Raw genomic sequence first — 16,587 nt, 5'->3', positions numbered from 1 at the left:
CTTTAAAGCAGATAGAATTAAGGAAAACCAGGATGTTTCCAGGTCAATTCTTTCATTAATACAGAAACTTTCTATTATGAGGTGTTACTGCAGTAAATGGAGATGTAATTCAGCTGGTTTGGCTTCACATTCTCTATTGGCCTCGTTTCTTCTTGAGCTACCATGGTGCCTCCTAGAGGACTGTCTTTCTGAAAACTCGAGCCAGAGGGGCTAAAGGGAGCAAGAATCCTGAGACCTAACTGCAACTCCTCTGAGAGTAGGCAGTAATATTTTCAGCCTCCATCTTCCCATTTAATGTCTGTCTTGGCTTCTCTCCTTCGGGAAAAGAGAACTGGAAGAAAAGTACTATTCCTGACCAGAAAAATAACACCCAGAAATTTCTCCATAACATGGGCATTTTTTCTGAGTAGTTTTGCCAAAACCATTTGGGCAAATGGAAAAACAGGAAGTGGAAGTAATTTCCACTTAATCCTGGTTGTTGATGGGAAATTAGCTTGGCTAAGAAAAATAAAGGATAATGTATGTGTGGGTTAGAGAGCTAGCTTTGAAAAGAACCTCCAGGAGGCTATGGAGGCAGGTGGTGAGGGCTGAAGAGTGCTGTGATAGCATTCTGCTGTTTATTATATTCCAGAGCTGCATTACAGTGAAGGAGAAAACAGTGCAGTGGTGTCAGGTGTCCCAGTTTTGTTGCTGCTGGAGGAAAGTGACTTGGGAGGAGAATATGAACGGAGCCCTGACCTTCATCTTCCCTTCTGCTATATGGATTTGGGCTAGTTTTGGGCTAGCACTGCTGGGGAAAAGGCAAACCCTAAAAGGAAGGTTTCTGAAGGATGCTGTATCCTCCGAGTGGCTCCCTGAGTTAGCAGCATCAAGCTGCCTTTTCTGTTTCTACATTTCTGCCATGACCTCACTTTTCATCTTACTTTTCTGCTTCTTTGTTTTTCCAAAGAAATGACTGTTTCTTAAGAGCTCTGGGGTCTGAAATTACTAACTGTAGCACTTGCAGAATGCAAAGCTCTGTGCTCTGAATAGTTAACTCATTGCTTTTGTTTTTCAGAACAATGATCTCCTCTGGACAGATTTCCATCAGAAACTGGTGGATCAGGCTCTTCTGACCATGGATACATACCTTGGCCAATTCCCAGATATCAAAGTAAGATTCTCTTTAAGTCTTTGATCTAGAGTCATTGCAGATGAAATCTCATAAACATTAGTTCTTTGCATCCCCATGTTTTTTAAGAAGGTATGTGTGCTGTTGCAAAAGTTCCTATTAGAGCAGCCGAAGTCTTTGCAGCTCTGGGTCGTATGAAAGTACTATTTTCTCCGTTAGGCTTGAATGAAGAATCCAGGGGAAAGATGCTGAAAAAAAAACCCCTTAAATGTATAATGAGAACCTGTAAAAAAAATTATGATTGTATCACAGTGTAGGAGAGTGGTGTCAGGAGCAGCTCACCAAGCTCTCATTTTTTTCAGTCCTTTGTTATTTTTTAATTTCCCTGTAAGTACGAAACATTGAGGAAACAGTTAGTGGCAAATATACTTTATAGATAGAGGCCAGCGTGAAGGACAGATTTCTTTGTGTTCCCTGAAGTCCTGCTGTGCATATAATCAGCTCTTTGCAGGGAAGGAGGAATGCTGAATATAGGCCTTTTGGTGGGAGATCAACCTGGGTTTGAATGGTGTCCTGTAAATTCCCCTTCCCCTGTAGTCATCTCTCCATTTGTTTTGGGAAGGTTATGCAGGAAATGTCTTCACCATATGGAAGCACTAGTAATGATATCACCACATGGAAGTATCAGCTTGGCTTCTTTCCAATGAATACAACCCTTTTCCCACCACATGGTTCTTAAAGAGTTTGTCAGTATTTGTTGCTTCAGGAGGATCGTGCTGTATCGAAGGGAGGCAGGACATAGGCTTGTAAAATGAGCCCTTGACAGCAATGTCATTGCCTCCTGGGGCTCCTTGTTTTTGTTTCATTTTTCCAACCTCTTCTGTTCCTGGAAATGTGAGGTGGGGAAGGGCTATTGCTTTCCAGCTGTTAAAGGCTGTAGTGCTGATCATACCCTGTAGTGTGATTCCCATATGTATCTTAGCAGTGCAGAGACCTGTGTGCTGCTGCTTCTTTAGTGGGCACTCTGTAGGTTCAGACTTCTGCCGTGCTTCTGACTAAATTGCATTTTACCAGTCCTAGTGACTGTGCATTGGTTAGTAACAGCAGTGTCATGTTTCTTCCATGCTTAGCATCTTTGGGATTTCATAATCCTGAGGTTGTACAGTGTGATTTTAAAAGGAGTGTGAAACTTGGACCACCCAAATTCCACCAAAACTCAAGGGATGATCCAATGAACACTCACTGATCCTTTCTGACTTTGGAATGGGTCAAGAGATAACTCTTACTGATATCACAATCTTCAGGTGATGCTCTAGAATATCAGAAGTTAAAGTTCTTAAGGGTGGCATGCAGGAAAGAAAAAGTAGTCATGTATAATTAATGAAATACTTCAGTTGCTGTGGTAATAGTTTTGTTTTGTTTGACACAAAAAGCTTTTTTTTTTTTTCTTTTGCTTTTCCTGGAATTCTGGTGTTAGCGTGATGAAGAAAGATGATGGAGAGAAAATGATTTTAATTTAGTTAAGTGAAGGCCTGTTTTTTGTTAATGGCCCAGTAACAAATGTGTGTTGCTAGATCATGCATGTGTTACTTGTTTGTTAAATTCTAACGTGTTCTGAATCTTCTTCTGCAGTTCTGATGGGGCTGGAAAAATTCCCTTGAATTTTTTAGGTTTCCTACAAGATCTACAGCAGAAATGTGAAAACATACTATTCCTTTAGTAAGGAAAACATTTTTAATGTTTGCTGGGGGGAAACAAAACAGTCTCTGCCTTTTGTAACTTGAAGAATGGGAGCAAAAAAATTCAGGATCCTTTCTGTGCAGGTCAATATCTCTAGCTTTCTGAAGTAGGACTTTTGTATAGTCTGTTGTTTAGTGTTTCTGAGTGAGTTTTTGATTGTGATTGTGGAACACGTAATGACAGTGCAGGTCTCTGCAGTGAGCCCAGAGAATATGAACCATAACCTGTTTTCTGACTAGCTGTGGGGTTGGAAAATGTCTGTCTTACACTAAAACTGGTGCACTGTTTCTACCAGGTTTGAAAAAAAATATCAGCAAGAAAAAAATATTTTTAAAGTTGAGGTTCAAATTAAGATGGATATATTGTAAGAAATAAAAACATCAGTTGAAGTTCAGCTTCTGTCATTGGTGGTGAGTAGCTACAGCTGTCCTATAGTCATACAGAGAACCTTGCAGGCATCCAGAACTGGGCTAAGTCCTGTTACTGCCATCACAGGCAGTTGCACAATCAGTGAGTACTCCAGAAGGACTTGCTGGATACTGATTCCTTGCAGCACTTCCATGTGTGCCATTCTGACCAAAGGGAGGCATTCATTCCCATAGATCTCCCTCTTGGTCGTGTGTTTGATCTGGATTGTGTGGAAGATGCGTTAACTTGCATCTTGGAGACATCAGTGCTGGAAGCCCCCTCCTACAGCCCATCTCGGTGCCCAGCTGGCAACATTTCTCAAGAGGAGTGCAGGCTGCCGCCATGGGAAGGTGTCTTTTGCTGGCTGTGGCTGAGGACTGGATCAGCTTCTTCGTGATTCCATTCTTGGAGCAAGCTGAGTGCTTTGACATTGTCTGGGTTTGCGTGTGGCTGAGATCCTGCAGATTTCTGTGACTCACGCAGTGCTGCAGCAGTGTTCACTGAAAGCTTAGAGGAGCATGTGTGGGAGACGTGCAAACTGGTCCCAGCTGGTCTGGCAAAGAGATCAACCCTGAGTGTGGTTTTGCAGTTTATCTGCAGGAGTCTGGGGAGAAGAGACCACATCTCCCTGCCAAGGGCTGTGGGGAAGATTTTGCTTTGCAAGTAAATCCTTGATGCTGATTCTTCATCTTGCAATTTCAATTTCCCCGAGTTGTACGATTAATTTGAAACCTTCCTGGCTCCTTTGTGTCCTCTTCATTCAAGCTCTTCAGTTAGTCTTCAGCTTGCTGATCACTGACAGGGCACTTGGCTCTCTGTGCTACAGCTGGGCTGGGAAGCCCTGTGCTCTGACTTATATCATCTGGGTTGTTTGTAGGGGAGCACAGGGGGAAAGGGCAATGGATGGTTTATAGCAGAGCAGCCTAATGGGCCTGAGTCTCTTGGCACTTCTCTTGCTCAATAGCTAGTTACAGAGGACCACTGGTCATGACCGTGGTCACATCAGCTGATCCATACTTCTGTCTGGATCTCCTGTCGCAGGGTCTGAAATGCTGTCATAGGCATATCCTGAGCATGTGGAAGAATGCTTTTGCTGTGCTGGCAGCAGAGATGCCTTCTTTGAACCATCTTTTGAGCTTCCGCATGAGCTGGGGCTATGGACTGGTTAGTTAGAGAGTGGCAGCAGCCCTCTTGGCCCTGAAAATGAAGAGACAGGTACCTGCAGGTTGCAGGCATCTGGTAGCACTTAAGCAGCACCTGAACTACAGCTCTGAAAACATTAATGTCATTCAGAGGTGGGGCTGTTGTTGTATAGATCTGTTTGTCTTCCCTGGCTGGATGTTCCTGAGCAGCTCCCTCCAGGGTGGTTGTTGCCATACGTGGCTCCAGGGCAGCTTTTGTAGGATATCCAGTGGAAGTCCTCGTGCAGGCAGAGCATGAAGCTGGGTGAACAGGTACAAGCAGGGAAAGCTGGGGGGATTAGAGGGGGATCCTAAGATTGTGGTTTTGGCTGCTGGGTTGTCATAACTCTTTTTCTCCTTCTTTTGTAGTCTCGCATAGCAAAGCGAGGAAGGAAGCTTGTGGATTATGACAGTGCCAGACACCACTTTGAAGCCCTGCAAACTGCAAAGAAGAAGGATGAAACCAAAATTGCGAAGGTAAAGCAAACAGAAGGATGTGCAACTGTCCTTTCATTTGGGAAGTCTGCTTTTTGCTTAATGAGCAGGTGTAAAGCAAGCATGTACCACTTCACTGGGTATTCTTTGTTCAGAGAGGTATTGTGGTAAGGTTTGGCTAGGTGTTTCCTTCTCACCTGTTCAATTCTCCTAGAAGGCAGGATGCGTTCTGGTGTCTCAGATCACACCCACCATCATCAGTTGGGCATTTGTCAGCATCACCGCAAGGCCCTGACGTGTTTTCTCAGGTGTTGCAGAACCAGTATCCTCTATTGGAATAGCATGTGCCCCTCTGGGGGAAACAAAGCCTTGCAATACCACAGTAAAACTTGCCAGCTTGTTTGCTTCTTAGGGCTCTGTCTCCCCATATTAAAGCAAGAGTGACTATAAGAGTTTGAGTGTTTCTTGAGGTTGGTGGCATTTGTGAAGTCCTTTGATACTCTAACCTGTATTTTTAACCAGGCTGAGAAGTGTTGGCACCCTTTGCTTTGCAGTTCAGGTAGGAAAGATTAGGGCTATGTGAGAGGCAATAGTATATCTATAACATGGAAAGAATAAAGATGCTTCTCTCCCCAGGCTAAAGATTTGTGTTTAATGTCTGAGAGTATTTTATTTTTATGCTGCCAGTCATCAGTCACCTGCTCTCCTAGCACATGCACTGTGATTAATCCTGACAAACAAAGAGGAGAATGATTGATGGCTCAGGTGTCATTGCATCATTTGTGTGGCAAAGTGATTCATGGTTATGTATGCAAGGCATGAGGCCCAGCCAGTCACGTTGTCTGTTGAAAGCCATACTGCAGTGTGTTCAGGGGTATTTCCATGGGGCGTGGTATTGTTTTTGGTATGTGCCTCTGGGATCTTTGCTTCAGTGGCAGTGTGGTAGGAATTCATTTACTCTGATTGGTAGCTGGTGGTCTGCACTGATCTTTGTCATTGCTGCACTCTCTCATGCTGCCACAACTGCTTGCAAAAAAAATATGTTTTTATTGAGGGATGGTTTGTTGCTCTTCAGTTAACATATGGAAAAAGTAGTACAGGTTGAAGAGTGAAGTGTTGCAGTTTAGGAGATGGTGCTCTGTTCCTGATTCAGCCCATGCAAGTGCCTCTTAATACTTTACTAGACTTCTTGTGAGCAAAAATGAGTGTCTGATCACATCTTTCTCCCTCCTGTGCTGTAGGCCTTAAGTCCAGGCAGTGTATCATCTGTGATGCATCATTGTAGCCTGATCCTGTAAAGACAGGAACACTGAAAGTACCCCAAAGCTATGTGCTTGTGCTCTTCCCAAAGAGGCAGCCCAACTTCTTGATCCCACAGCTGTTGCCGCCTGCTCAACTCTGCTGAGCCTGCCAGGGCAAATTGTGCACTGTGATTGTAGGGAGTTCACCTCTTCATCCCTGTGACTGCAGTTTTGCAACCTGTGAAGTAGGGATGTTTCAGTGTAAGGTACTTTGAAATGTGATGATGGGCCCAGAGGGAAGATAAATTTTGTTTATGACACAGCATACGAATGCAAACTTAGTTGTGTGATGTTTCATGGTATTATAGTAACACGAGCAGCCTTGGGAATGCCTTTTGGAGATATGCAGTCTCTTCTTGTTCTTTAATATACGATGTTCTTTTCCCAGCCAGGACTCCTGCCACTTATTGCTAAACTCACAACATGCCATTAAAATAAACTGCTGTGGACTTTCAACTGTTGCAAGTAAATAAATGACACGATTAATTAATCCTGACCTCTCTTCAAGGAGCTCCCACTTCACAGCCATGGCTTGGAGTAGAGTTGTCTGTGTGCTAGGCCACTAACAACAATTATCTGTTGCTCTTTGCAGCTGCCCGGCTAGTCTACAGTATCCCAGCCCACACTGGAGCATTAATTACTGCTAAACTTGGCATGCTTCAAAGGATTCATAACTGATCAATCCCAGGATGTTTGTTTTATTCCTATCGCCTTGGTGATACTGGTTTGACCCAGCCTCTCAATACAGTCTCTGTGATTTTGGTTTTTTTTAATCCCCAAAACAAAATATATGTTTGTCTCTCTCTTGTATTCTGTTTTTTTCTCTTTTCACTCAAACATGCTCCCATCCCCAAGCCTGTTTCGCTGCTTGAGAAAGCTGCGCCTCAGTGGTGTCAAGGGAAGCTACAAGCTCACCTCGTTGCGCAAACTAATCTGCTCCGAAATCAGGTGACTGCTGATTTACCTGGCTCTAACCCTGCATGCGCTGTCTTGGGCTCTAGATTGTACTATGCTACTAATGTCTAGGCAACGTTCACTCTGGTCCATGTGTTAAGCCTGTCCTTAATGCTCCTGCGCGGCAGTGGGCACACAGAAGTTGCTAACCAGTGACTGGTCTGAATCTGTCCTGCCCTGTTGGTTTCTGACCAAGTGCATTAACACTAGGCTATTGTTTTCCCCCCATAAAATGAGATGAGGATGGAGAAAGGCTATGGAATAATGCCAAGATGGAGGGGGGTGTAGTGTAGTTCCTCCAGTTATTCATTTCTTCTAAATGAAGCAATCGATTTTTACTGTTGCTGTTTAAGAAAGAAAAAAGAGGGAAACACTGAAAAACTGGCTTCTTAACTTCTGCTGTTGAGTAAAGCCGGAAATAAAGCATTGCTTCAAAAACAATTTCTGTGGCAGCTGAGTTAGGTTGCAGTACTCTCCTATGGTAAAATCCAAAATCATCACTGGCTTGGCTTTGCTGGTCTGAAAAAGCCATTTCCAAAAACTCAGAGGTTCAGTCTGCATAGAAGAGGTGGATTCAGCCCAGGGAATTTGTACCCCTCACAGTATACCTGGGAAACTCCAGGTGGATGTCATGGTTGCATTACGTGGCAGAAATTGGGAAAACGTTTAGGTTATAGCATCTTGAGGGAAATGAGTAGGGAAGTAAGAGTAGTCCAGATTTCAGCTTGAAAATTTCCTAGTAGTTCTGGAGAGGCACAGTCTCCTGATGAAATTTCCCTTGGTATCTATCTTGGAGCTCAGAACAAGAACGAAAGCAGTGAGAAGAAAATGTTATCAATAGGCAAAGGAATAGAAGATCGTTACTCAGACAGAGAGCATGAGTTACCTGCTGACAAGGCCCTGGTCTTGTCAAATGCTTGTACTTTTTCCATGTCACAGTAAATGAATTGCAGTTTGGAAATACAGGAAATAAGAAAACTGACCTTATAGAGCACCTGGGATTTTCAGTCACTTTGTGATGGAAAATCTAGGAAAATACTAGGTTACCACATAAATAATGCCTAGGGAAGGAACAGCTGTGAGCAGTCCTGCTTATGCTGCATAGCAAAGTGAGGAAATAAGTATTCATTCTCGCTGGAAGGGAGAAGGACGTTTGGCAGGCTTCCCAAGGCTTTCCCTGTGCCTTGGGTATGCTGGGAAGAATCTGTTTGGTTCTGGTTCTTGACTGATCTGTTTAGCTGGTGGTACTTCTGGAGGACTAGAAAGGTGGTAGAGGATATTTTAGAAGCCACAGATAAATTGGTTCTTCCTCTTCTCAAGCTGGCTGGTGTGACTGGGAGCAATACCACCTCCCACAGATTACTAGCAGAAACAGCATATACAGGGGCTCCTCATTCATTTCACTGTGATCTCAGTGTGCTGTGTAGTTAATTGATAATTTTAATCTGCTGGGTGACTTTGCCCTAAAGCAGGTAAGAAGGGATGTGTGTCATCTTTCTAGCGGCTCTATTGTAGTGGCTTTAATCTGCTAGGTAGTGTTAATATTTTCAGTCACCCTGTATATTTTCAAATCTATTTAAGTCCTCTAAGTTGTTCCTCTTTTATTCCTTACGTAATACTATTGCTAACCTTAAATTTTTGGCTTTCCAGTTATGGGAGGCTTCTTTTTTTTTTTTTTTTAATTTTTTTATGTGTAGCCTGCAAATTTCAAGAAGGATGATGTGTTTGTGTTCTGAAGCTGTAGGTTTCCAGGCTTAGCAGGCAGAGAGCTTAAAAAAGAGAAAAGCTTCAGTTTTTGTATTCACCCGATTCTTCAGACTAAAGATGTTAATGGCAACCCTAAATCTCATTAAGCTCATGATAAAAGCAAGAGGGCTGATGACACTGCATTTATTGAAGAGCCTCAGAGTGTTAAGTCCTGCAAAGATTGCTTCTGTTTACCAGCAGCTATGTTGCTTTCTCTTCTAATTCCTCTTACTTTACAACCTTTAAGCAAAAATGGGGGCAGCAATACTTATTATTTCTAGTATTAAATTTAAAAAAAAAAAACAAACACACAAAAGCAACTCCTTTCAGCATTCAGATTGCTGGCTTTTGGGGCTTTTAGAAGAAGGTCTGCGAGGGATTTCTGTAAAAATCTACTGGGAGGCTTACTACTGCAAACTCGCAGTTACAAATTTTGGTGACAGTACTTTTTGAAACAAAGAGGAAAATAGCTTAGAACAGCAAATTCTTGCCTTTTTACTAAGCACTCTGAAATGCTGATTTCAGACCAGGAAAGCCATTCTGGGTGCTGTTGTAGTGATAGCAGAGCAGTGTTTCTCTCCATGGAGGAGAGCCATTGAGCTGGGTCCTGGTCCTTGCTCCCTGCTGGGGAGAAGAAAGTCTGGCAGAGACTGATGGGGCTGAGGTGGATGCCCTGTGGTCTTCCTGCCTCCTTCCTCTTGGAGGCTGTCTGAACTATTTACTGAGCAGTGTATAACTACCACAGCGTGGTGTTTTAGGAGAAGTGGTTGCCAGATTGCTAAAAGCAGCAGGCTGGAAATTGCAGGATGCTCATGAGATGCACGGTGATGGGATACGCAACACAGCCATCCTGCTATCACAGCTGAGCTGGCTGTGCTTAGCTCTCAAAGCTGTAGCTCGAGGTAATGTCAGGAAAGCGTCTGTGTTGTGTAGCTCCTGCTCAAACCTTTTCAATTTCAGACAGTGAGAGAAGAGGAAGAATTTTTAAGATCATGTTTCATGCGCCTGGGCCTTCGGTCCTGTGCCTCAGTTCTCCATCAGGATGACAAAGGTGATAACTGAAACAAAAGAGCACAGATGTGTAATGATGAGCTCTGCCTCTGAAGCCTATGTTTTTCCTTCCTTCCTCACAAGTCAGCCTCATCTGTTTGCTAGGAAAGTAACACAGTAGCAACCCAGGAGGCTCCTGGAATGTATTGAGGATAATTTATTGAGCCAGGTAATAGACAGCCCCGCCAGGGAGGATGTAATACTGGACCTTTGGCTCACCAACACAAGGGAACTGATTGCTGACATCAGAATTGGAGACTGCCAGGGCTGTAGTGACCATGCAGTGGTGGAGAGTTCATGCTAGTGAGGGATATCAGACATACTGGGTGTAAAAATAGGATGCTAAATTTTAGGAAAGCTAAATTCCAACTCTTCAAGCTGTTAGTCAGCAAAAATCTCTGGGAAACTGTTCTCAAGGATCAGGAAATGAAGCAGATCTATGATCAGTGAATGCACTAGAAGCTGTCTGCCTTATCCAGTGTCAGGACCCTTGCATCTAAGAAAAATCAACCAGAACTGGCTAGGGAGTGCAGTGTCTGAGAAGAAGCACTGGCTGAGCCACGGGGTTGCTGATTCCTACAGCTGTTCTGGAGTGAACGTTGCCTGTTGCTGATTTTGCCTTTACCTTGGTATGTCGCTACTGATACATTGCTTTCTAGGTTCTTTGACCTTCTGAACAGGTAAATGAGAGGGGGAAAGACTGGTTAATGTTCAGCATATCTGAAAAGCTGACAGAATACAGTGGTGCCTCATCTCCCAGCTAGTCCATCTCCTGTGTTGGCTCTGATTCTAGTCTAGAGTTAAGATAAACCGAAGGATGGACTGGGAGATTTTTTTCCCCCCTCTCTTTAAAATGGCTGAATTAGAAACATTCAGTCGTGAGGGGGGTTTAAAGAAGAGTAAATCTTTATGATAATCTTTTCTGATCCTGCATAAACTATGTCTCCATTTAAATGGGCTCTTTTGTTGTTGTTTTATGCAAGCTTTCTCAAAGTGCTGTTTTTCAGCAAGTATAGCAGCATGTTACAAGGGATTCTGGATAAAAACATCCTGATACCTTCTCCCCATGCCTGTTTCTTAGAGGGTTTGCTTAACTTTACAGTTAACGTTACACCACTCGTGGTGTTATTTTCTGGGGCAAACAATCTGTTCCAATCTTGACTACAAAGAGCCTTTGGCAGTAATGCGTGATGTTCTGAAAGGTGGAGCTAGATGGAAAGTGGGAACTTCTGTGGCTGGCTTCTAAGTCAGGCAAGAGATTGAGAGCTTGAAGACTCTATGCAGCGCTGTGAGAAACTGGACTTTGAACCACATTATGTTTTTTAAGTCCTTTCTCCCGTCAGTCCTATCTTTGTGTAGACCAGTCACTAAAGAGCAGTAAGCTGTGGGTTTCTTTATTTAAGGTGACACAAAGATGATAAAATACAATTTCGTAGAAGGGGTGAGAATCTGACTGGAGGCACAAAGAGAGATCCAGTTCCCACGCTGTTTGGAGCGTGTTGTGACATTCCTGCTGTAGTCACACACAGAAGTAGGCAGTCATAGCAGCTTTCTTTATTCCTTTTGCTGTTGCAAATCAGCTAATACAAACATTTTACTTAGCAAGCTTAGGGTTGTAAGCCAGGACACTGAAAAGAGGAAGAGGCTACCCAGGACAAATATGGGAAGGGGAACGTGTTTGTTGCTGATGCTTGCTGTCATCAACAGAAGCCAGGATCGTCATTTTTGACTCTGGAATGCAGAGGAGTTCATGCAGTATCATTGGGGTTAAATAGATCAGATCAAATTTAAACTTTTGACTTGGACTAAGAGGTCTTGTGCAAGGCAAGTTTCCTTTGGTGTTGGTAGTCAACAGCCAGCCAGGATTTGCCCTTGTATTAGCTCTTTACCAGTATGAGTATGTTAGGCTGCTGAAACCAACACCTGCAGCTCAAGCAATCCCTGCCTAGTCTCCTGCTGCTGCAGCTCATGCTTTACGTACCCTTCCTTGCTTCTCTGCTCTAATCTGTGAGAGAGATATCTCAGTCAAGGTTGCAGACCTCTTCCCTTCCTCAGAAGAGGCAGTGCTTTGGAATAACCTTACTTAAGCAGAGTCCTCACAAGGAAGGACTCTTCATCAACACCTATTGGGATGGATTTCAGCTCTTTTGGAGACCAAGCAAGGGGCAGGGTCCACTCTATCTTCATCTGCATTTGAACCAGTGGCTGAACTGCCCGACCAAGTCCATTCATTTTTTGGAATGAGGGAAATGTATAGAACTTGGAACACGTTAATGGATGTTTCAGTTATCTTCTGAGTATCCGAACAGGAATCTCCATTGAAAGAAACCCTGAGGGTAACCCAGGCAGTCTGAACGGGCCCATGCTAGTGATGCAACTCTTGTTCCTGGGAGATTCGTTTGGAATGGGGATTACCCCATCCCAGTATTTTGCTTGTTCTCCAAGAAAAGTCGAGTCACTATTATCCCAGCCCTCCGAAATACCTGTCTGTGCTGGAGCTTACTCTCTCCCTTCTCTGTTATTAAGGCTGAAGAAGAGTTAGTAAAGGCTCAGAAGGTGTTTGAAGAAATGAACATTGATCTGCAGGAGGAGCTGCCTTCACTATGGAATAGGTGAGTGCTGGAAGTTTTCTCAACAGCTGGTTGGAAGGACGTGAAGACTTTCAGCTTTTCCACAGACCTTCCTGTACAACTGTTCTCAGTTGTTCTCTTGGGCTGGTTTCTGCTCTTGCTTTCTGGATCATCTCAGAGAGTCTGTTCTGGGATTACCTCCAGCTGGGGAGATCTAGGGAGCACCCACCGAAGCAGCAGTTTTAAAACAACAGAGAGGGTGAGAAGATGGTTTGCTGCTCTTTGGATGCTCCTTCTGGGTTTATACAGTTGGGTGAAAAAAAACTTAATGGAGGGATTGTGATGTGGGCTGCCCTTAAACGTGCTCCACATAAGACCCAGTGAAGAACTGGTGGTTGCAACTGTACTCCTATTGTGATCTATTTAACAAAATACAGCCTGGCTGAGAGAGGATGAAGACTTGAGAGATTGGAATTTTGCTATACTTATGATTGTGCTGATAAAAAGGTGAGAGAAGAAGCAGACAAAGCAACAGGGAGCTCTGAGGATGAAATATAGGAGCTGACATACAGGGAAGGCAGGGAAAATCTGCCTAGGAGTGCCCTAGCTGCTTATTTTCAAATGCAGTAGCATTGTTTGGGTCAGCCACCTCCACACCTGCCTCTCCCATTTGTCAGAACAAGTTCAGATTCTACCCTACTTGTTCTCCTCCTCACCTTGAGCATGTTTGCCTCATGCCTGGCTTTTGTTCCATCACCCTGTCCACACTTCCTTGCAGCCCTTCTATTCCTGTATGTACCAGACCTGGCAGAGTTGAATTCATGTGGGAACAGTGAGCAGAAGGTGTGAGGAGGGGCATAACTGAAAGCCTTTGGAGAGCGTTGTGTCCATTAAGCTTTTCTCTCTTTCATTTTCATTTGGCAGTCGTGTTGGTTTCTACGTCAACACATTCCAGAGTATAGCAGGCCTAGAAGAAAACTTCCACAAAGAGATGAGCAAGGTAAGGCAACTAATAGTTTGTTCTGCTAACACACTCTGTCCTCACTGTTATTTAACAAGCTGAACGGTATGGCTGGAGAGGAAAGAGCAGCTGCCCTGTATAAAAGAAAAATGTTTAGAAAAAAAAAAAAGAGGGTTAACAACATGGGAGAAGATCTGTCTGAGATAGCGATATGAAGGCATAGAACATGGGTAAGAGACCACAAGGACCATGCTGCAGTGAGAATGTGTGTCACTTGTCTCATTTGAAGATCCAGAGAGGGGAGTGTGGCAAATTTTGGCCCTCTTTTGCTTCCTTTCTCTGTTTCTTTCAAAATCTGGATCTGTAAACTTTAACCAGGGCACTCAGCCTGGCATCTGTCCACTCCGCCCACTGCCTGGCAGCAAGTTGCTCTGAACCCTCAGCTAGCTGTGGGGATAGAAACATCAGGGAATCTGTCAGTCTTCATGTCAGTGCAACGTGAGACTCGACTCCAACTCAACCATTAGGAAGGCCCTTCCCAGCAGTAATTCACTGCTTTGTCTTCTTTCCTGCCCTGTGACCCAAAAAAAGGCATTTGATTGCTTAGTGTGACCTTTGCGTGAGTTACCTCGCGTTACTTACGTGTGTCATGGGCTGGTGGCAGCTGGATTTGTGTTGTGTGCCAGCACCCAATAGGAACCTCAGAAGTAGTCTGAGGGAAATCCTCCTAGTGCCACTTTCATTTGCAGGTATGTTCTTACTGTTAGTACTCTTAAAAGCTGGAGAAGCCTAGAGTTCCTTAGGCCTCTTTGTTGCACCAAAGACTGATGCACTCTCTGTAAATGTTGCTCTGAGCTTGATGAGCAGTGGAGAATCCAGCTGGAAAACTTTGGTATTGCTTCCTTGTCACTGTCTTCCTAACAACAAGATAGCTGCTAAGCAACAAGCAACTTTATAATGGTCATCAAATTCCCAGCAGTCTAGAAGCCTACTGCTATGGTGTAATGCATCAGTTCTGAGCTCTGCTGACATTTCATGGGGACCTTTCCAGTTAATGGCCTGCTCTTCTCCACTGGGAAATGAACTGATTGTTAAGAGTAGGGAAGGTTATTACAATTATCAGTTTGTTGCTGTTAAGTTACATTCTGCAGAAGGTGGGAAAAATGCCTGCTAGACAGGAGTTATCCTCTTATATCATGTTGTGGATTTTTCTTTCCTTAGGACTTTTGTATGAGAACAGGCCTTCTGCTTTGTTCAGTAAGAGCCATCTGTTTCTTATTACTGCAATAGCATCCAACTAAGTGCTGGTGTTGCCGATGCGACGCCTCTGATACAGACTGCATTGGATCCCTCCTCCTACTGATTTGGAATTTGGCATCCAATTTTGTTTGTGAATTGGCTCTTTCAGGATAGGAGTGTCCAGAGTGAATATTTCAGCTTTTGGTGTCAGGAAGAGTTTAACCCCTAACATTGCATTTCTGCCAAGAGATCCAGGTTCTGCCTAAACCTGGGTGGCCCAGGCAGCCTGCAGGATCAAAGCTTGCTGTTGGCTTGAAGTCCTGCTGCTATATCCCTCGTTCATAAGGAAGTATAAAGAGCAACTTCGCTACGAATCTAGAGTGGATCTTCACTTTGAGCACATGGAAGACTCTCAGTTAAACACTCTGCCTGTTTCTACAATGGTGCCTGGCAGCACATGGGTGGGAGTAGGTGAGAAAGAAGCAAGGAGAATGCATTCCCATGAGGTACCAGCAGCTTTTCAGTGGTTTCAGCATTGTGGGTTTTTTTTTTCCCCACAAAGGAGTAGCAACAGATATAGAACTGTTCCTTTGTGGGATAGCTAAGTATATGCACATATAGGCACAAGACTGTATTTTGTCAGCCTAAGCAGGCCAGCACAGGCTCTTTTTGGACACTTTTCTCATTCTTTTTCTCTCTTTTGTTTTTATATTTTACAGTTGAACCAAAACCTCCATGATGTCCTGCTGGGTCTAGACAAGCAGTACTCAGGCAATGCCTTTCCCATTAAAGCACAGCCCAGGTCAGTAACTAGTAACTGGAAACATCGTCTTTCTCCCAGCAGAGGAGGAGGGACAAGCTGTGGAAAAGGGAGTGTTTCTAATGGGGTCTTGAAATCTCCATGTTGTCAGCTGGGGAGTGATTTGATTGCCTACATACAGCCAGCCAGCACCCTCCTTGAAAACTGCTGGAGCATGTCTGAGATTGCTCTTGGGCTGGGAGACATGATGCAATATCTCCAGCCTTTGGAGGATAGCAGATGTAGGCTTCAACTTCTACTACATACCAATATTTAGGCAATTGAGTAGCATCTATGCTGTTTTAAAAGTCTAATTCCATGAACCAATGACATACAATGGGTTGCCACTCCTCCTGGGTCTGGTTCCCCCTTTTTTTCCTACTGCAACTTCTGAGCTTGAGGACCAAGAGCCCCTTTGTTTCCCCAGCCTTCCCTTTGGCCCTCCAAACTTGGAACATCCTCTTCACCAAAGCCCTGTGTCCCTCCTGTGCATCAAATGGGGATGTGTTGCCTCTGTGTGCGTTGTGGATGTAGTTGTAGCCTCAATATTATGAGGCTTTCTGATCTCAGAGTACTTCCCAGCTGCGTGGATGCAAGGAGTGTGGGTCCTCTACAGTCTTTGGAATTTCTTTTTGTAGTTTTGAGTTTTCTTTCTGCAGCTGGGTCCAGTCCATGTAGGTTAACTGCAAATCTGCACATTCTGTAGCACCAAGAGGGGAGGGAGAGGTCAGGCTCTTGATGAGGCTGCATCTGGGTCCCATCCAAATGCGTGAGTGATGAAACAATGTAGGACTCTGGCTTCCAGCTGCTGCTAATCCCACATGCTGGCTGAGCAAGAGCACAGCCCGTGTCCTCAATTGGTGTATTAATGGAGGGAGGAGGTGAAATCAGTAAGAAGTAAGGGCACATTAGTTTGGAAGGGGCTGCATCAGCTGTTAAGACCTTTGTGCTCTCTTGACTCTCCTCCCAGCCTAACCTCCAATTGCAGTCATGCATAGACGAGTTTTTTGTCTCATTCTGGCAATATGTGTGGTGTTTGCCAGATTTAAAGAAAGATGAAATTTAAGTTAAATTTGGCCCCTGCATTTTGGA

The 16,587-nt window shown here is 44.1% G+C and overlaps 1 protein-coding gene across 6 annotated transcripts in view; it reads left to right on the top strand.

The window, feature by feature from the left end:
* The window catches only part of BIN1 (bridging integrator 1), a gene marked incomplete at both ends in the record, with an annotated part of 83,494 nt that overhangs the window by 44,155 nt on the left and 22,752 nt on the right, over positions 1–16,587 (top strand). For 5 of the 6 annotated variants that reach the window (XM_079539101.1, XM_079539099.1, XM_079539097.1 and 2 more), the window contains 5 exons: positions 1,058–1,153; positions 4,810–4,917; positions 12,453–12,538; positions 13,421–13,496; positions 15,416–15,498. In XM_079539101.1, the coding sequence (XP_079395227.1) occupies positions 1,058–1,153; positions 4,810–4,917; positions 12,453–12,538; positions 13,421–13,496; positions 15,416–15,498 (449 nt within the window). Of the gene's footprint in view, positions 1–1,057; positions 1,154–4,809; positions 4,918–7,031; positions 7,125–12,452; positions 12,539–13,420; positions 13,497–15,415; positions 15,499–16,587 lie in introns of all 6 variants that reach the window. The other variant, XM_079539096.1, reaches the window with a different exon arrangement.

This window comes from Tetrao urogallus, assembly GCF_951394365.1.
Source record: "Tetrao urogallus genome assembly, chromosome: 8".
NCBI lineage: Eukaryota > Metazoa > Chordata > Aves > Galliformes > Phasianidae > Tetrao > Tetrao urogallus.
The sequence above is the reverse complement of the archived record's forward strand: the minus strand, read 5'-3'. Positions and strand labels throughout refer to the sequence as shown.